The sequence below is a fragment of the Microcaecilia unicolor genome, chromosome 3 (genome assembly GCF_901765095.1).
Source record: "Microcaecilia unicolor chromosome 3, aMicUni1.1, whole genome shotgun sequence".
NCBI classification, from domain to species: domain Eukaryota; kingdom Metazoa; phylum Chordata; class Amphibia; order Gymnophiona; family Siphonopidae; genus Microcaecilia; species Microcaecilia unicolor.
The window spans coordinates 491,791,796-491,813,093 of record NC_044033.1 but is presented as its reverse complement, the minus strand read 5'-3'; the positions used below and the strand labels follow the sequence as shown (position 1 = coordinate 491,813,093).

Here is a 21,298-nt window from a genome sequence, read left to right as displayed (position 1 = left end):
ATACAAATATTTTAGCTGAGCCATTCCCAACCCAGTCCTTGGGGCACACCTAGTCCCATTGGGTTTTCAGGATATCCACAATGAATATGCATAAGTTAGATTTCCATTCAGTTGAGGCAATGCATGCAAATCTCTCTCATGCGTATTCATTGTGGATATCTTGCAAACCCAATGGGACTAGGTATTCCCCGAGGACTGGGTTGAGAATGGTTGCTTTAGCTAATGAGGATCACCAAGGTCTGTTATCTGAAGACTTCCTCTGAAGGCAGCCAGAACTCCCTTTTACCAAGCTTGGAAGACAGCAGAAGTGTCCTTGAGCCACCAATGCAAACGATCCACAAAATCCAACATGGAGACAAACAAAGCAGATCAGTCAGTAATGCAAATCAATCTTTATTATAGGGTAAGCAACCCAATAATAAAAAGGCTGTGTTTCACCCAAAGGGGCTGCATCAGGAGCTCTATAAAATTGTCTTTATTCACAGCAAATGTTAAAAAGTATATGTCCTAATTGCCACCAAATGTAATAAATAGACAATTTACTACATTTTGCAAAATTGAAGAGTGTGATTACACACTGTCATTCTCTGGAGTGAGATTTTATCTCTGATGAATCCTGTATGCTGGTGTTTTTTTTGCCTGCTATTGTGCCTTAGTACTTTGTCCATTTACTAGGACATATACTTTTTAACATCTGCTGTGAATGAATGTTTCCCTAGTAGATCCCCGGTCTGCATCTTGTCCCCACCTTTAAGTGTCTCTCTTCAGTAGCGATTCCTACACGCTGCCTGTGGCCGACTCCAAAGCCTTCCTTCTGCCACGTTCTGCCCAGTTGGAAATAGGAAGTTGCATCAAAAGGGAGCAGGACACAGCAGAAGGAAGGCTTCGGAGTCATCCACAGCAAATATGTAGGAATCACTGCCTCTGCTGGAGACTCTTTAACACTGGTTAAGGGAAGGAGAGAAGGAGATGCAGGACTGTGGAAGCCTCCGTAGCCAAGCCTAGCTTGCTTCTCCCATTCCAGTTATGAACCGCTGCTGGGTGGGCCTGAGACTAAAGTGCATGGGCCCAGGCCCACCTGTGGCTACACCTTGCTTATAGCTCAAAAAAGCCACTAAACAGGCATTTTTCTCTCCCCATGACAATTCCTCTGAAAATTATGGGCTGATGGAGTTTTGTACCAATGGACTTTTCATCTGTTTTGTAGAAGGTGCAAAGGGAGTAAAGTATTCATTGGGATTTCATAATAAAATCCCTGCACATCCTTTTCTTTCCCACCCTTTTCTGATCACACCTCTTTTTATTACAGGCAAAGGTACACATACTATCTCCTTCATTCTTTAAGCATAAGAACATAAGAATAGCCATATTGGGTCAGACCAATAGTCCATCTAACTCAGTATTCTGTTTTCAACAATAGCCAATCCAGGTCACAAGTACCTTTTGCATGTTTAAATTTATACAGGTCAACATTCAGCCAGAACAGTGGGCAGTTTTTAAATGCTGACTGCCACAGGCTGAATTAGGCCCCAGTGCTCAGTACTGGCACTGAATATCTGGGCTCTGGCCGGACTCTGGAGGCACCTGAAATTCAACCAAGCAGGTACAATGTTTAGACCACTATCTGGTTGGCTAACTGGGTAGTAGCAGGTTTTCTTTTTATGTGATGCTCCCCCCACCCCAGAAGATTCTCCTCTCCTGAGTCCTCCCTCAAGAGCTTACCCTCTGTTCAACCACACTCCCAAGAACAGCCTCCCTGTTGCCCCTCCCTCCCAGGCCTACCTTTGGGTCCCTCATTATTTAGGGAGATAGGGGAGGCAGGAGCAAACCTCAATTGCTCCTGCTGGCTCCAAGAGTAAAATGGCGACCACTAAAGGTAGTCTTATAGTTATATTATCCTTTGAGTCCTCAAGGAAAGATGTTAGGCCCATTCTACTTTCAATGTTAGGACCCTTGGCTTCATTTGAAGCTCTCATCCCTGAAATAAGACAAAGGATATAGAAACACTTAGGTGTCCTTTTACGAAGCGGCGGTAAGCCCAATGCGGGCTTACTGTTTGTTAAAAGGGAAGTACCGCTGGGCTACTGCATCATCCCAGTGGTAGTTCCCTCCCCCAGCATGCGCCATTTCCGGCGCTGCAAAAATATTACAATTTTTTTTAGCATCGGTGTGTACCCGGTGGTAATCGAGCAGTGATTTAGATTGTAAGCTCTTTTGAGCAGGGACTGTCTTTCTTCATGTTCAATTGTAAAGCGCTGCGTATGACTGGTAGCGCTATAGAAGTGATTTATAGTAGTATTTATAGCAGTGCTGCTCACTGCCCAGTTACTGCTGGGTTAGCGCGGGAGCCTTTACTGCCACCTCAATGGGTGGCAGTAAATGCTCCCCCCCCCAAAATGGCCGCACAGCAAATGACTCACTTGCCACATGGCAATTTCTTTAAGAAAAGAGAAACCTGCCTTTTACCCACTGCGGTAAAAGGGGGCCTCGGCGTGTGTCAAAAACGCGCGCCGATGCCAGCGCAGGCACCCTTTTGCAAAAGCTTAGTAAAAGGACCCCTCAACGCACTCAATCTGCAGCCCCTCACTACCTCTCTACTCTCATCTCCCCTTACGCCCCTACCCGTAACCTCCGATCACAGAACACATCCCTCCTCTCAGTACCCTTCTCCACCACCGCCAACTCCAGGCTCCATCCTTTCTACCTCGCCTCACCCTATGCCTGGAATAAACTCCCTATCCATCTTCAAATCCTCACTCAAAGCCCACCTCTTCAATGTCGCTTTTGGCACCTAACCATTGGACCTCTACCCAAGAAATCTAGACTGTCCCAATTTTTGATTGACTGCACTCTTGTCCTTTTTGTCCTTCTTGATTGACTGCACTCTTGTCCTTCTTGTCCTTTAGATTGTAAGCTCCTTGAGCAGGGACTGTCCTTCTTTGTTTTTTGTACAGCGCTGCGTAACCCTGGTAGCGCTCTAGAAATGTCAAATAGTAGTAGTAGTAATGAATGAAATAACTGTACATGCATATATTATAAAATACATGGGTATGTTCATAGGATACACAAACAAATTTCCAACATCTTCAGAGCAGATATAAATATGTGCATGTAAATTTGTGTATTATTGAGGCTGGTTCTGGAATATTACTTCATAAAAGCACATAGAATGTCTATATTAAAAAAAAAACATACATGTACACTGCAACTCCATCTCTGCTGCAACAGAGAATGTGTGCAGTCTGCATAAAGGTCTGCATGATCATTAAATGGCATATATACATTTTATACATGTATATGGTCACACAATTTTGTAAGATGTACAACTGGTTCTACACACAGAAAAAAACAAAATGGCCCCTTAAATAGCAAAACCCAGTTTTCTTGAGAACAATGTTAGGATTGAAAGGAAAGCCAATGCACTGACTTCCCTTTACTACATTATGAAACTCCTGTTTTTCAGCTCCCAATGTGGCACTTGGAGGTATCGCATCCCAGTCTAGCACCTATGATGATAATGGTCATTCTGAGAATGGAATTGATGGATCCTTGACTAGCGACTACAATAAAGCACATTGCTCTCGTACAAAGCAGGAGTTCGAACCCTGGTGGACAGTGGATTTGAAATCGACTTTTAAAGTTTTCTCTGTTGCAGTGACCAGCAGAGGTGACTGTTGCAATGAACAAATCAATGGAACAAAAATTCTAATTGGGAACTCTGCAGAAGGCAGGAAGAAAAACCCAAGGTACTAAAATATTTGTGATGCAATGATAATGAGAAATTATAGATTACAAAGAAAAAGTAGTGAAGTAGGTTCAGACTTTGTACTGGATCTGCTGTCTTCCTATGTGGAATCTCAAGGCCGCTGCTTCAGTTCTTGATACATTAGATTTAAAATGAAGTTGCTATCATATGGAGGAGTGTTTAGTGTGGTTGAGGAGTGTAGATTCCTGGGCTTGGGAATTATTTACTGAATTTTATGTATCAATTTCTAAGCCTCTTCCCCAACATAGTTGTCCAAAGTGATTTACTATTCTAGATCTTGTCCTTGCTGCAACTTAAGACCTGGTGGGAGGGCTAACAGTGGTCATAGTATAGTTTTTGATCACTGGAGGGAGGAAAACTATAGCAGTTGCATTTAACTTCAAAAAGGGACAGTATGACAAAAAGATAAAATTAGTTTGAAAGAAACTAAAAGGAGCTTTTGAAAAAGTTAAGTTTGCATGTGGAAACGGTACTGTTTAAAAATGCCTTCTTAGAAGCCCAGACCAAACGTAGTTTGTGGCAGGGGTAGACTCATCATTCAGGCAATCTGGCAGTGCCTGAGGGCCCAGAGCAGGTAGGGGCACAGTGCTTCCCGCCCCACGTGTTCAACATATCTCTCTCTCTCTCTCTCAACTCCTCTTCCCCCACCCACAGACTGGCATCTTCCCCTGTATCCAACCCCCCCCCCCCCCCATCTACCTTAAAACCTGTGTTTCTGTGCAGAAGTCACCGGTGGAAGCAATGATCTGCTTAAGCTGTCTGTCAGGAACCTGCTGTCTGCTGCGTCCCTCCCTTTGTGTTAGTAGGAAGTTATATCAGAAGGGGGCAGGATGCAGGAGAAGATTCTGGGCTATAAGAATGGAGAGAGGGAGAGGAGATATTGGGAACGTTGCAACCAGGAACCATATGGGAGAGACCATGGAGGGTTGTCAAGGTGAGAGCAGGATAGTGAGTACAGAGAGTAGAAATGTAGTACTGGGGAGTAGATGAAAGACAGAATAGAACAGGAGGCTGGAGAAGGGGTGAGACTGAAAATGGGAGAGCTATGGGGCGGGAGAAGGAGGTGGATAGTTGATAGGCAGGTGAAAGTAAAAAGGAGGTGTAGAACTAGAAGGTGAGAGGGTGAGTGGACAGAGGCAGAAAAGAAAAAAAAGAGAGGAAAAAACTAAAAGGGAACGATCATTGTGTCAAAGACAGGTGTAGGTGGGGAAAGGACAAGACAGGAGGAGAGAGGAAAAATGACAAATGGACAATGGAAAGACAGCAGAAGGCAGGAAAACAGAAAAGAGAAACTGGATCAGCATGATGGGAAAATAAAATGCCATAGAATATAAGGACATAAGTGTTGCCATACTGGGACAGACCAAACGTCTATGAAGCCCAGTATCCTGTTTCCAACAGTAGTCAATCCAGGCCACAAGTACCTGGCAAGATCCCAAAAGAGTGAAACAGATTTTATGCTGCTTGTCCTACAAATGAGCAGTGGATTTTACTAAGCCCATCTTAATAATGGCTTATGAACTTTTCTTTTAGAAAATTATCCAAACCTTTTGTGAACCCTGCTAAGCTAACTGCCTTTACTATATTCTCTATCCAGACAAAAAAGGAAATTGGGTGATGCCACTGGTAATTGGGAAGCGAAACTGGTGCTGGGCAGCAGTGGCGTAGCTAGGGTAGTTGACACCCGGGGCCGGTCATTTTTTAACACCCCCCCCCCCCCCCCCCCGAAATCCAGTACTAGGCATACCGAGAATACAAAACACTCAGGACCTATAGAGCAATTCTACCATACCATAAGCAGTAATTTGTACAAGTCACACAAGGAAAAGGAATGCATCTTAAACACTACAGTGAGCACTAGAACATCAATTCACCTATTGTAAAACGAAAACAGACAGATTAGTACAGATCATCGATCCTGCACAGTCAATGCCAACCGAAAGCCATGTCTTTTTCACAAATAGATACACCCTAATCCACTATAGAATAAGTAATCATAAACTTTCTATTTAGACAAAAATTAAACTGAACCCCCGATGCCAGACTCTGCATACAATGCAACATCACAGAAACAGAAAATGTCCTCTAGTACTGTGCAAAATATAAAGACAGCAGATGTAAATTTGAAAAAACTAACAAATACCAATCACCACTTTACAAATTAACAAATAAAAATAAAACAAATAATATCATTTTATTGGACTAATACATTTAGCTTTCAGAGGCCAAAACCTCCTTCCTCGGGTCAATTCAGTATAGTACTGTTACAGTGTCCTATCCTGACCTGAGGAAGGGGTTTTGTTCTCCGAAAGTAAAATGTATTAAAATTAGTCCAATAAAAAGATTACCTTATTTACATGTTCTATTATAAACATTTATTAATACAGCTACAATACTACTTTATCCTAAAGCAAAAAAATAAAAATATATATTTACAGTTTGTTGTCTCTGGTTTCTGCTTTCCTCATTTTTTCACTGTCTTCCTTCTATCCAGCATCTGTCTTCGCTCTCTCTCTCTGCCATCCAGTGCCTGCCCTCTCTCTCTGCCCCTTCCATCCACTGTCTGCCCTCTCTCCCTTCCATCCACTTCTGCCCCTTCCATGCACCATCTGCCCCAGTCTGCCATCTCTCTCTCCCCCTTCCATCAACATCTGGCCTCTATCTCTGCCCCTTCCATCCACCATTTGCCCCAGTCTGCCCTCTTTCTCTCTCCCCTTCCACCCACCATCTCCCCTTTCTCTCTGCCCCTTCAATCCGTCTGCCCTCCCTCTCCCATCCGTCCAGGGTCTGCCCTCCCTCACGTGCCCCCTTCCATCCAGGATCTGTCCCCTCTCTCTCTGCCCCCTCTTTTCAGCCCCCAGTTCCAGTCCCCTTCATCCACCACATGCCTTGCATCCCCCCCTTTCAGCCCCAGACCCATTCTCCCACCTGCCCCAGGCATGGACCCATTTTCCCTCCTGCCCCCTTGTCAGACCCCAGTTCCAGCTTCAGACCCCGGCTCCCATCTGAGCACTCCCCTCCCCCCCAATCCCCTTCTCCCCTCTCTGAGCACCCATCTGAGCTCCCCCACCCTTCCCCAATCCCCTTCTCTCCTCTCTGAGCTCCCCCACCCTTCCCCAATCCCCTTCTCCCCTCTCTGAGCTCCCCACCCTCCCTAACCCCCTTTAAGCACCCCTCTGAGCTCCCCCACCCTTCCCCAATCCTCTTCTCCCCTCTCTGAGCTCCCCCACCCTCCCTAACCCCCTTTAAGCACCCCTCTGAGGTCCCCCACCCCTCCCCAATCCCCTTCTCCCCTCCTTGATGCTCTCCCACCCTCCCTAATCCCCTTTAAGCACCCCTCTGAGCGCCCCACCCCTCCCCACCCCTCCCCAATCCCCTTCTCCCCTCTGAGTCCCCCCCGACCCGACCCGACCTGAGATCCGTTCTCCTACCCTGTCCTGCTTTAAAAAATTTTTTGAAGCACCGGAGAGTCGCAGGCAGCGCGCCTCGCGTCTGCCCTGCTAGTAAAGAAGATCTCGCTGACGTCGTCGCCCTTCCCACATTGAGTCCTGCCCCCCTCTGAGGCAACTTCCTATTACTGCGAGGGCGGGCAGGACTCAGTGTGGGAAGGACGACGACGTCAACGAGATCTTGTTTACTAGCAGGGCAGACGCGAGGCGCGCTGCCTGCCACTCTCTGGCGCTTCGAAAAAAAAATTTAAAGGCGGAGCAGCGGGAGCGGAGCACCCCCCCCCCACCCGATGACACCCGGGGCGGACCGCCCCCACCGCCCCGCCCTTGCTACGCCACTGCTGGGCAGACTTCTATGGTCTACGCCCTGATTGTAACTGAATAGATATGGATGGGCTGGTGTAAATTTTAAGGGGCTTCGATGTAAAAAGTTCTGAAGCTAACATCGAAGCCCCTTAAAATTTACACTCCAGCCCATCCATATCTATTCAAGAACAGTGCTGGGCAGACTTCTACAGTCTGTGCCCTGAGAATGGCAAGGACAAATCAAACTCGTGTATACATATAAATTATCACATACCATGTAAAATGAGTTTATCTTGTTGGGCAGACTGGATAGACTGTTCAGGTCTTCATCTGCCATCATTTACTGTGTTACTATCAGGCTCATTTTCGAAAGAGATGGACGTCCAAAAAGTGACATAAATCGGTTCTTGGACGTCCACCTCTCAGAGACGTCCAAATCAGTATAATCGAAACCCGATTTTGGACGTCTTTATCGGAAGTCTGTCGCAAGGACGTCCAAATCTCAAGGGGGCATACCAGAGGTGTGGTCAAGGTGGGGCTTGGGCGTTCCTAAGACTTGGACGTCTTTGAGCCATAATGGAAAAAAGCAAAGACTTCCAGCACTAAAACTTGGACGTTTTCACCCAGACCTGTTTTTATTATGAATAAGGCACATAAGGCCTGAAATGACCAGATGACCACTGGAGGGAATCATGGATGACCTCCCCTTACTCCCCCAGTGGTCACTAACCCCCTCCCACCCTCAAAAATCATCATTAAAAGTATTACTTGCCAGCCTCTATGCCAGCCTCAGATGGCATACTCAGGTCTATGACAGCGCATGCAGGTCCCTCGAGCAGTTCACTTCAGACAGGTGGACCCAGGTCCATACCCCCCCTACCTGTTACATTTGTGGAGGAAACAGTGAGCCCTCCAAAACCCACCAGAAACCCTCAGTACCCCCTTCACCCGTAAGGGCTTTGGTAGTGGTGTACAGTTGGGGGTAGTGGGTTTTGGAGGGCTCAGCACAGAAGTTAAGGGAGCTGTGTACCTGGGAGCATTTTATGAAGTCCACTGCAGTGCCCCCTAAGGTGCCCGATTGCTGTCCTGGCATGTCAGGGGGACCAGTGTACTACAAGTATTGGCTCCTCCCACGTACAAATGGTTTAAATTCGGAAGTTTTAGAGTTGGACGTCTTTGCGTTCGAAAATGGCCGAAAATCAAAGACGTCCAAATCCAAGGACGTCCATCTTTTTTTGAACATGACCTTTTCCCCGCCTCCGAATTTGGACGTTTTACGAAGACGTCCAAATTCCAACTTAGACGTTTCTTTCGAAAATGCCCCTCTATGTTACTAGGTAGGGTTACCATATTTGCCCTAAGAAAAAAAGAGGGCACATGCCCTGCCCCGTCGCACTCATGCCCCGCCCCCTGTTGCAACGCCCCCCCCCCCCGCCCTGTCACACCCCACTCTGCCCCTGTCACTTTGAACCCCCCAAATAAAGCCAGATTCCCTCTCCCCCCATGTAGATCCTCTTCCCAATTTTCCAGCCTCCCTCTACCCACATTTCTCCATTCACTACCCCTCCCTTTCCCTCCTTTATTGTGGTGTGGTGCCCTGGTGGTCTAGTGACTTCTTCAGGGCAGGAAAGACTACTACTACTACTATTTAGCATTTCTATAGCGCTACAAGGCATACGCAGCGCTGCACAAACATAGAAGAAAGACAGTCCCTGCTCAAAGAGCTTACAATCTAATAGACAAAAGCCCCCTCTTTCCTGCCCAGCACGTCTGCAGACTGTCATTCTCCCAGCACTGATTCAAAAAAGCTGCCAAGAGTTGAACTCTTGGCAGACCACAAGTTTCTCAGCTCATGGCACCACCAGGGATGCCAGCAGCCTGCCACCGTCAGCTACAGCTTCAGGACATGAAGTAAAAAAAAACATAGGGGCTGAGATTCAGTGGTGAGATATCCAGGTAAAGTTAACTGAAAACATTTCTGGTCAGCTTTAATTGGTTATTCAGTTAACTGGTAGCTAGGAACCAGGGGTATACCCAGCAGTCTAGTTTTTTTTTTTTTGGGGGGGGGGGCAGAGGTGGACTGGGGGAAATCACGTTTCCTCTCGCCTCCCCACTTCGCTGCACTAAGTATCATACTTTTGCTCTGGGCCAGTCTTAGCAACTGCAAGGCCCTGTGCGGACGGGTTTGGTGGGCCCCTGGCTCCTTGCCTAGCCCTGCCCCCACCTTACCCTACCCCCTTTTGACAAGATGTATATTTTTTATTTATTTATTTTTATTACATTTGTACCCCGTGCTTTCCCACTCATGGCAGGCTCAATGCGGGGGGCAATGGAGGGTTAAGTGACTTGCCCAGAGTCACAAAGAGCTGCCTGTGCCGGGAATCGAACTCAGTTTATATGCACTGCTGGCCCTCCCCTTCCCCATCCCTCAGGATGCTGTTCCCAAACCTACCTTAATGCACCCTGGTAGTCTAATGGCCTCTTCAGAGCAGGAAAGAATTCCCCTCTTTCCTGCCCGCTGTCACAGCATTCTTCAAGTCTCGGCAGCCAAGAATGTGCTGGCAGTGGGCAGGAAAGAGTGGGGTTCTTTCCTGCCCTGAAGAAGCCACTAGACCACCAGGATGCATTGCGTTCAGGTAGGTTTGGGGAGGTCTGTGGGGCCCCTGGGAGCACGAGGCCCTGTGCGGCCGCCCCGGTCGCCCCTGCTTAAGACTGGCCCTGCCTTTGCTGGTGGGGATGCAGAAGCCCCAGCAGCCAAAGAAATTCACTGCTCAAGCCACCCTTTTTCTTCTTGTGCTGCCTCAGGAATGAGGAAGTTGGCAGCGTGCCTCCAGCCACTGACATCAGCACTTCCTAAGCATGCTTAGTATGCACATGAACTAAACTTATTCATGAAGCAGCACAAGGAGGGGGAGCTTGGGCAGTGGATTTTATCGGCTGGTGAGGCTTCAGCAACACCGTTAACCATTGGACAGGTGCTGTAGCTTTGGAGGGAGTTCCAAGCCCCCCCCCCCCCCCCCCCATTGCTACACCACTAGTAGGGACTGTCTTATAAGTACATTTCTGGACTTCAGCAGGTCCACTACTGGATTGGTTGCACTGGCTACCTGTATAAGCCTCATCACAATTTAAGATACTGTGCATGACGTTTACAGGTATTCATGTCGATGCCCCTAGATATCTGGCCCAGAAATTAATGCCCTTTACTCCAAAACACAATCTGTGATCTTGCCTGAGGGCTTGTTGGAAGTCCCATCATTGCAAATCTTGCAGTGCACTAAATGGAGGTCTAGAGTACTGTGAACAGTGGTGCCCATGCTGTGAAACAAAATGCTTCCTGAATTACACCTGCTGGACCACTGTGGGACTTTTTGTAAAGCTCTAACTGATTGGCTCCTGGAAAACAAATTGGTTTTGAATTCTAAGACATCTACCCTGCGTCTCTTCGGCAGTAATAATGAAACCTCTCTTGCTTCGCCTATACACCTCTCCAACACTCCTATTCCTCTGGCCTCCAGTGTTCATATCCTTGGATCTGTTTGTGACAAGAAAAAACTCACCTTTCACAATCAACTCTCTACTGTCATCCGCCAGTCATTTTACAAGCTAAAACTGATCCATTCCATCTGTTACTTACTCCAGCCATCGGCACTCAATGTTCTTGTCCATTCTTTAACTATAAGCCAGTTTGACTACTGCAATTCGCTCCATGAATCTTTCACGTCTAAGGATCTCTACCGCCTTCAAATTATCCAAAACACAGCTGTTAAACTTATACATTGTGCCTGGAAATACTGTGTTTCCCCGAAAATAGGACCTACCCCGAAAATAAGACCTACCGGGGTTTTCCTGCAAATTTAAAATATAAGACATCCCCCCAAAAGTAAGACCTACCAAACTTTTTTTTTTAAGCAGGGCCGCCGAGAGCCACCCGAGGTCACCCCCCCCCACCCGAGGTTGCGCGCGCCCCCCCCCCCTCCGTCGCTCCCGGAACTAACCTGAAGCTCCTTTCACCTTCGCAAGTTCGGATTCGAAGCAGCAGTGCAGCAGGGCAGACCTCTCCTTCTGTGTCCCGCCCTCGCCTGACGTAACGTAACGTCAGGCGAGGGCGGGACACGGAAGGAAGGAGAGGTCTGCCCTGCTGCGCTGCTGCTTCGAATCCGAATCCGAACTTGCGAAGGTGAAAGGAGCTTCAGGTTAGTTCCGGGAATGACGGAGGAGGGGGCCCGGCGACCTCGGGTGAGGTGGGGCGACCGATGTTTCCCAGAAAATAAGACATCCCCCCGAAAATAAGACCTAGCGCGTTTTGGGGAGGAAAAATAAATATGACAGTGTCTTATTTTCGGGAAAACACGGTATGACCATGTCACACCCCTTCTAAAGATGTCCCACTGGCTGCCACTTCCTCAATGCATCAGCTATAAAATCATACTTTTAGTGTTTAAAATCAGAAGTATTGCAGAACTCTCTTTTTTGGCTTACTTGCTGTCTCTGTACGTCCCTACCTGTGCCCTCCATCATTAACAGCAATGTCTGGTCATCCCTACAATTAGAGAAGTCACTCATTCGAAGATAAGGTGCTGCATTTTTTCAGTGCAAGGCCCAGAACTATGGAACCAGTTTCCAGAACATCTCCGAACACAGTCCGTCCTGAACTGTTTCAAGGTAGATTTGAAAACCTACCTTTTCTAGGAAGCATTCCGCTCATATCAGAAGCAGGTACCATAGGACCTCTGGTCAACCCTACCTAGTGTGTGTCCCTATTCCCCTGCTTTCCTATCATGAATATTATAATTCATCCCCTTTACCTTTCTTGACTGATTGTCTTCTGTCGCTCTCTTTTTCACTTCCCTTCCTTTTTCTTCTACTGCTATGTAGACTATAAGATGCCTAGCTGGCATTGCTAATAAGCGGGATAGAAAGCACTAAATAAACTTGAAACTAAAAACTTGACTTTACCCATAATGTCAAAAAGTGGATATACTGTGGTAGGTACATGAGTTTTCATTTATTTTTTATTTGATAGTAATAAAGGGTTAGGTCAAGATAGGTCTGTAATTAGGGGAAATGTTTATAACCAGGAATTGTTTATTAAGGAGGGTGAGAAAGAGAAGGTTTTGATTGATGATTTCATTTCTAAACTGCTTCAATTGTTTTCATTAACATGTAGGCAGTGTGTAAAAACTTGTATGTATAAAAAAAAAATCAACTATAAGTGGAAAAATGACCCAATGTGCTATAATGAGAAATGGCTTTAAATGAAAAAAAAAATTCCCAGGTCTTTCTTGACACTTCACTGTTCTGTTTCAGTGGAATAGGATAGAGGAAAAGGAAACAGCCTCACATGCTGTTTCCCATGATGTTCCAGGGGTGGATAAGAAATAGCTGCACAGGTAAAAGGGAGGCCACTTATGAGCATGTCACATGCAGACATAACTTTTTCAACAGCTGCCGATTTGCAAAGGAGTCAGTCTAGTCAGAACAGAGGCTTTGGAAGGGCCAAATAAAAGTCACTTATCTACTACTACTACTTATCATTTCTATAGCGCTACTAGATATACACAGCGCTGTACACTTGAACACAAAGAGACAGTCCCTGCTCGACAGAGCTTACAATCTAATTAGGACAGACAAACAGGACAAATAAGGGATAAGGACAAAGAGTAGCAAGATTCCGGAATCCCAAAGAGAAGCAACATTCTGTGCAGAATCCCAAGGATTAGCAAGATTCCAGAACTCCAAAGACTACTACTACTTATCATTTCTATAGCGCTACTAGATATACACAGCGCTGTACACTTGAACACGAAGAGACAGTCCCTGCTCGACAGAGCTTACAATCTAATTCGGACAGACAAACAGGAGAAATAAGAGATAAGGGAATTACTAAGGTGAGGATGATAAAATAAGGGTTCTGAACAAGTGAACAAGAGTTAGGAGTTAAAAGCAGCATCAAAAAGGTGGGCTTTTAGCTTAGATTTGAAGACAGCCAGAGGTGGAGCTTGACAGACTGGCTCAGGAAGTCTATTCCAGGCATATGGTGCAGCAAGGTAAAAGGAACGGAGTCTGGAGTTAGCGGTGGAGGAAAAGGGTGCAGATAAGAGAGATTTATCCAGTGAACGGAGTTCCCGGGGAGGAGTGTAGGGAGAGATGAGAGTGGAGAGGTACTGAGGAGCCTCAGAGTGAATGCACTTATAGGTCAATAAGAAGAGTTTGAACTGTATGCGGAAACGGATAGGGAGCCAGTGAAGTGACTTGAGGAGAGGGCTAATATGAGCATAGCGACACTGGCAGAATATAAGTCGTGCAGCAGAATTTTGAACAGATTGAAGAGGAGAGAGATAGCTAAGTGGGAGACCTGTGAGAAGCAAGTTGCAATAGTCTAAGCAAGAGGTGATAAGAGTGTGGATAAGGGTTCTGGTAGTATGCTCAGAAAGGAGAGGGTGAATTTTGGTGATATTATAGAGAAAGAAACGACAGGTTTTAGCAGTCTGCTGACTATGTGCAGAGAAGGAGAGAGAGGAGTCGAAGATGACCCCAAGATTACGAGCTGATGCGATATGGGGATGGGGGGGGACCGACCTTGAGGCAGAATAGAGCACAATAATGAGAAGTTGGCCAAACCATCTCCACACTCCATCTTTTTTTAGGACCTTTTTAATGCTCCAAAGTAGTGTGAATAGCAGTCAAATGTCCAATTTCTTTTAAAAGGATATGTTTAGAAAAACCCTAGATTTGGATCAATGTGAATCAACCCCCAAAGCATATAGCACTACTGTGCAGTATTAAATAACATGTACGGCTTGAGGATCAAAGAAAACATTTCAATGAATTTCAAATTTAGCAACCAGACCTTAGATACATCTTTGACTAATTACGATGTCCTTTGGTCTCCTAGTTGTGCCACTATCACCTCAATGGAGCTTGGGGAGACACTCTCATTTGATTGTGATGGGATGGAGGGACGATATGTGACTCTTATGGTCCCAGAACGAGAGGAATCTCTGACTGTATGTGAAGTGCAAGTCTTTGGTTTACCTGCTGATTCATTAGGTAAGAACTTCATAGGGCATCTTTAGATGATGCCAGCAAATGACTGAAATCCTGGATTGTAACTGGTTCACACAATATGCATGAGATAGAGTTGCATGCTCTGCCTCTATTGTATGCAAATCTATCTCATGTATATTCAGTGTGAGTATCCTGAAAACTTAGCTGTTTGGGTGTGGCCTGAGGTCTGGATTGAGAACCCCTGGAGGGGCATAATTGAACGAAAACGTCTATCTCCATGGGCGTTTAACTCCGAGAACGGGTCCGTGAAGGGGCGGACCGAACCGTATTTTCGAAAAAAATAGACGTCCATGTTTTATTCGACAATTTGTGAGCTGGGCATTTTTGTTTTTCAGTGATAATGGAAAATGAAAGCGCCCAGCTCAAAAACGAATAAATCCAAGGCATTTGTTCATGGGAGGGGCCAGGATTCGTAGTGCACTGGTCCCCCTCACATGCCAGGACACCAACCGGGCACCCTAGGGGGCACTTTTACAAAAACAAAAAAAAAGGTAAAAGAGCTCCCAGGTGCATAGCACCCTTCCCTTGTGTGTTGAGCCCCCCAAATCCCCCTCAAAACCCACTGCCCACAAGTCTACACCATTACTATAGCCCTAAGGGGTGAAGGGGGGCACCTACATGTGGGTACAGTGGGTTTGGGGGGGTTGGACAACTAAGCATTAAGCAGCACTGTTGTAACAGGTAGGGGGGGATGGGCCTGGGTCCACCTGCCTTAAGTCCACTGCACCCCCTAACAACTGCTCCAGGGACCTGCATACTGCTGCCAGGGAGGTGGGTATGACATTTGAGGGTGAAAATAAAAAGTTGTGAAACATCATGTTTTGTGGTGGGAGGGGGTTAGTGACCACTGGGGGAGTCAGGGGAGGTCATCCCCGATTCCCTCTGGTGGTAATCTGGTCATTTAGGGCACTTTTTGGGGCCTTATTAGTGAAAATCAGGGTCCAGGAAAAGTGCCCTAAATTCTAGCTACAAACGCATACGTTTTTTCCATTATCGGCGAAAGGCGCCCATCTCTCCTCGGCCGATAACCATGCCCCAGTTCCACCTTCGCCACGCCTCCGACATGCCCCTGTCAACTTTGTACGCTTCCGCGATGGAGTGCAGTTGAAAACGTCCAAAATCTGCTTTCCATTATACCGATTTATTCGTTTTTGTGAAATAAACGTCTATCTCCCGATTTGGGTCGAAATCTAGGCGTTTTTCTCTTTCAATTATAAGGTGGCTGGTCTAGTATTTTCAAGGTTTCACTGATTTCCTGTTTACCCTGTCTACAGTTTCAATAAAATTATCTCTGAACTAAATTAAGAAAAATTTTAAGAAAAATGTTTTCTACTTGTTTAGAAAAATAAGAAACTGAGATTTTATAAGCATCAAAATCACACGTGTTTGCACAAGTGGCATCACTTACACCAGTGATTCCTAAACCTGTCCTAGAGGAACCCCAACCATTCAGGTTTGTGGGATATCCACAATGAATATTCATGAGATCAATTTGCATACATTGCCTTCTTGGTATGCAAATCTATCTTATGCATATTTATTGTGGATATCCTGAAAACCTGAATGGCTGGGGTTCCCCCAGAATGGCAAAGGGATTGAATGGGCCAAAAGAGGACTAAAGTATGTAAAATGAATGCAAATATCAATTTTATTTTTCAACAGTAGTGGAGGAGTACAAGAACAGCACCATACTTAGCAAAGTTTCTCCTTATTGGGCTGCATCAGGGGCCTAAAGAACTTTTAAAAACAGAACAAAATTACATATCATACATAAAATATTTCATTTAAAAACATATGAGCGCAAACATAAAAGCTACAAATACTTAAAATCTTTAAACCAAACAACATGAAAGTCAGAATAAAATCTTTAAACCAAACATGTAGAGCCAAGATAAAATGAAATCTAAATCAAAACATGCAAAGCCAAACTAAAAACCTATCTACTATAGAAGCATTGCTGATATACGTAATTAATGCAGATTGTAAAATCATAAACACATAGAAGACTAGGCAATTGAACCATGAATGAGTACTGTACAGAAAACATAAAAAAGTGCTTGATATTTAGGAGGTAGATCAGTATTTGTCAAAGTAGCTAGGTGGGACCACAAATGGTATAAAGAGAGGAGGGAGTAGAAAATTAATTTAAACTTTCCACACAAATGAACAAATCAGGAAAAAAAACCCAAAGCAAAACCACAAGTATTCACTGTTTCTCTCCTTCAACCAGAAGCTCTGTTGAAAAAAAGCCCACCTTTCCCACCTGGAACTTATAGATTTGATTAAGGTCACGTGGAGGGGCATAATCGAACACGAACGCCCATGTGTAAGGACGTCCATCTCTGAGAACGGGTCCGTGAAGGGGCGGGCCGAACCGTATTTTCGAAAAAGATGGTCGTCTATCTTTAGTTTCGAAAATACGGTTTGTGCCAGGCAAATGCATTGGATGTGGGCGTTTTTTTAGCTGGGCGTTTTAGATTTTTCAGCAATAATCGAAACCGAAGTGGCCCAGCTCAAAAACTACCAAATCCAAGGCTTTGGGTCGTGGAAGGGGCCAGGATTCATAGTGCACTGGTCCCGCTCACATGCCAGGACACCAACCGGGAACCCTAGGGGGCACATTTAAAAAATAGAAAAAAACATTAAATTACCTCCAAGGTGCATAGCTCCCTTCCCTTGGGTGCTAAGCTCCCCATATCCCCCCCAAAACCCACTCCCCACAACTCAACACCATTACCATAGCACTTAATGGTGAAGGGGGGCACCTACATGTGGGTACAGTGGGTTTTGGGGGGGGGGGTTAGAGGGCTCCCATTTACCACCACAAGTGTAACAGGTAGGGGGGGATGGGCCTGGGTCCACCTGCCTGAAGTCCACTGCACCCCCTAAAAACTGCTCCAGGGACCTGCATACTGCTGTGATGGAGCTGGGGATGACATTTGAGGCTGGCATACAGGCTGGTAAAAAATGTTTTCCAACTTCCTTTTTTTTTTGGTGGGAGGGGGTTAGTGACCACTGGGGGAGTCAGGGGAGGTCATCCCCGATTCCCTCCGGTGGTCATCTGGTCATTTAGGGCACTTTTTGGGGACCTGTTCGTGATAAAAAAGGGTCCAAAAAAAGTGACCTAAATTCTCGCTAAAAACACCTTTCTTTTTTCTATTATCGGCCGAGCGCACCCATCTCTGTTCGGCCGATAACCACGCCCCAGTCCTGCCTTCACACGCCTCTGACATGCCCCCGTCAACTTTATTCGTTCCCGCAACGGAATGCAGTTGAAGACGCCCAAAATCAGCTTTCGATTATACCAATTTGGGCACCCATGCGAGAAAGATGCCCATCTCCCGATTTAGGTCGAAATATGGGCGTCTTTCACTTTTGATTATGAGGTGGATGATCTGCTTGTGTAGCAAACCCATGCATAAGAAATGAAAGTTAACCAGGGAACTTCTGAATAAAAGAGCACTTGTATAAAAAGTTAAATAATTAAACCATATGAGTATACACTATGAAAGCTATACAGTCCAATAAAATAATAAAGCAGCATACTCATAAATAACCAGTGTATCAAAATATAAAAAATGATAGTAAAAAACCAGAACAATCATCTAAATTATAAAATTACAGAAACACTGAAAAATCAAACTCAAGGTTTAAACCATACTGTGCCACAGTATTAAAATCAAATATAAGTTTTTGCTGTGTTCTGAGTAATAACTTATCTATATTCCCTCCTCTCCATGAGCATTTTGGTTATGACAGGGCACAAAATTTATACTCTTCAAACACACGTTCAGCCTTAAGAGAATGTTGCACCAAAACTTAATCTTCAACTTTGTTTAATTGCACTTTTGTGCTCCATAATTCTTGTATTAATGTAGTCTTGCCAATATAAAGCAAGCCACATGGACATACAGCCACATAAACAATGCCCTTACTCTTGCAGTTGGTAAACTGTTTCAGCATAAAAGTCTTCCCAATTTCGGGATGAATGAATACAGCAGTTTTCATATTTACAGAACAGACTGTACAATTTCCACTTCAAAAATATCCTAAATATCTGTCAAATCTTTTTGGGCATGGGTAGTGTTGATGGGACTAGTAAATCCCTAAGGTTTCTTTTCATTTTGTGTGCTATCATCAGTCTTCTGTCAGAGAAACATTCATCATTTTGTACAATATGCCAATGCATTTTTAGGACCCTAGTGATGTCCCTAGACATAAGGTTAAATGGTAATGCGTACACAACTCTGTCAGTCTTTGGATCTCTTCTAACTACATGCAAAGTTTACACTCTCTCTCTCTCTCTCTCTCTCTCTCTCTCTCTGTATTAGCTGCACATTTAAAACCCTCATTAACACATTTTCTCAGATACCCCTTTTCTTTAAATCTCAGTTTAATTTCTCCTGATCTTTCTCTAAATATCTGATCTTAAGAATTGGCTGTATGGCAGATTCATTTTTAGTGATCTATTATGGCAGCTTTTAAAATCTAAAAATTTGTTAATATCAGTTGGTTTTCTATATAAGTCTGTAGAGAACTGTTCATTGTTATACAAAGAATAAAATAGCTCTTTAATCATACTGCATCTGATCATTGATGAAATGATTGCAGTTCTTGCATGGTTCCTCTCCATATCATGAATGTATCATCTATATAATGCTTCCATAGGCAGATGTTATATTTAAATTAATTTTCTGTAAACAATTTCTCTTTGAAATCTGCACTATAAAGATTTGCTACCAAGGGTGTCATAGTGGCACCCATTGCAGTACCTTTCACTTGCTGAATGAATTTTGGAAGGAAAGAAAATCTCAGTCAGTGCCAGAGTGGCTAATTCTACAACAAAGTCATAGGTATTCTAAGGTTAAAGTCGTTGAATAAAAGTGACTCAAATGATATATAATGCCTTTCTATGGCACATTAGTAATGATTCAATGTATAATGTAACTAAAGACCTGGCACAGTAAATCTACTGATTCATACATATGAGATAGTTATATTGAGAGATATTGCTGAATTGGAGAAGGAAAAATGGCAGAGATTTTTACAAGTTTACAAGGGAAGAAAAATTGGCAATAAACTCACTCTGGACAAACGATTCCATTGTTATTAAGCCTGCAGATAAAGGGAAATGGAAATGGGACTTGATATAATGCCTTTCTGAGGTTTATTTTTAAACTACATTCAAAGGAAGAGGCATTGTTGTCATGAATAAATGAGACTATATTGCAGAAATTAACAGACAACTAGACGATAGCATCTTTTATAAGAAATTAAAATCAAATCTCACTCCTAAGATCCAAGAAAAAATTGAAGGCCTTATTGATATTGCAAAGGCAGCAGGCTTTTTAACTAATAAAGAGATTGATTTTCTAACTGTACTGTATCCAATTACTTCTACAATATACATTTTGTTGAAAATTCATAAGAATCTCCATCATCCACCTAGCAGACCCATCATTTCTACAATAGGATCACTGCTTGAGCCTCCATAGACATGCTCCTTAGAATGTTCATCAGTAGAATACCATCTTACACATGTGACACAGCTGATGTCATTAACACACTTAAATATTTGATATGTGAAAGGGACATCACTTTGGTCACATTAGATGTTGAATCACTCTATACCAAGGTGCCACAGAAAGAGACAGTAGATATCATCAGAGCCACTCTTATTCAGAGAGACTTTAACTTTAGAATACCTACATAATTTGTTGTGGAATTAGCCACTCTAGCGTTGACTTGAGAATTTCTGTGCCTTCCAAAATACATTCAGGAGGTCTTTTACTACTACTACTACTACTACTACTAATCATTTCTATAGCACTACTAGATATACACAGCACTGTACATATTATATGCAGGTACTTTCTCTGTCCCTAGCTCGCTAGCAGTTTTAGGGAGCGCTAATCATTAGCGCGTGCTAAATGCTAGTGATGCCCATAGAAATATATGGGCGACTAACGTTTAGCACATGCTTATTTTTAGTGCATGCTAAAAACACTAGCACGCCTTTGTAAAAAGACCATCAAATCAGCAAGTGAAAGGTACTGCGATGGGTGCCACCATGGCATCCTCTGTAGCAAATCTTTATGTTGCAGATGTTAAAGAGAAATTTCTTAAAGAAAAGTCATTTAAACATAACTTCTGCCTATGGAAGCATTATATAGATGATATATTCATGATATAGAGATGAACAGTGTAAGAACTGTAATCATTTTATTAATGGTTAAACAGTCTTGATAGTTTAAATTTTCAGATGAACTTTAATAAAAGAGTTATTTCACTCTTGGATATCATGATCACGTATGATAATAAAGAGTTCTCTATACACTTACATAGAAAATCAACGGATGACAACAAATTTTTAGATTTTCGAAAGGTCGACTATGACAAAATTAGGAAAAAGGTTAAGTGACTTGCCCAGAGTCACAAGGAGCTGCCTATGCCAGGAATTGAACTCAGTTCCTCAGGACCAAAGTCCACCACCCTAACCACTAGGCCACACCTCCACTCCATAGTCTGAAATGTCTATATGTGAATGATAGAAGCCAAAGAAATAAAATGGGAGCATGAAAAAATAGATATGAGGCATTTCTGAGACCTGGTGGAAGGAGAATAACCAGTGGGACACTGTCATACCACGATATAAATTATATCACAGTGATAGGGTCGATCAAATTGGTGGAGGGGTAGCATTGTA

At 44.1% G+C, this 21,298-nt stretch overlaps 1 protein-coding gene across 1 annotated transcript in view; it reads left to right on the top strand.

Annotated features, from left to right (window-relative positions):
* Positions 1–21,298, top strand: part of LOC115467264 — a 145,507-nt gene that overhangs the window by 62,628 nt on the left and 61,581 nt on the right. The window contains 2 exon segments of the mRNA XM_030199080.1: positions 3,464–3,746; positions 14,420–14,574. Coding sequence (XP_030054940.1) covers positions 3,464–3,746; positions 14,420–14,574 — 438 coding nt within the window.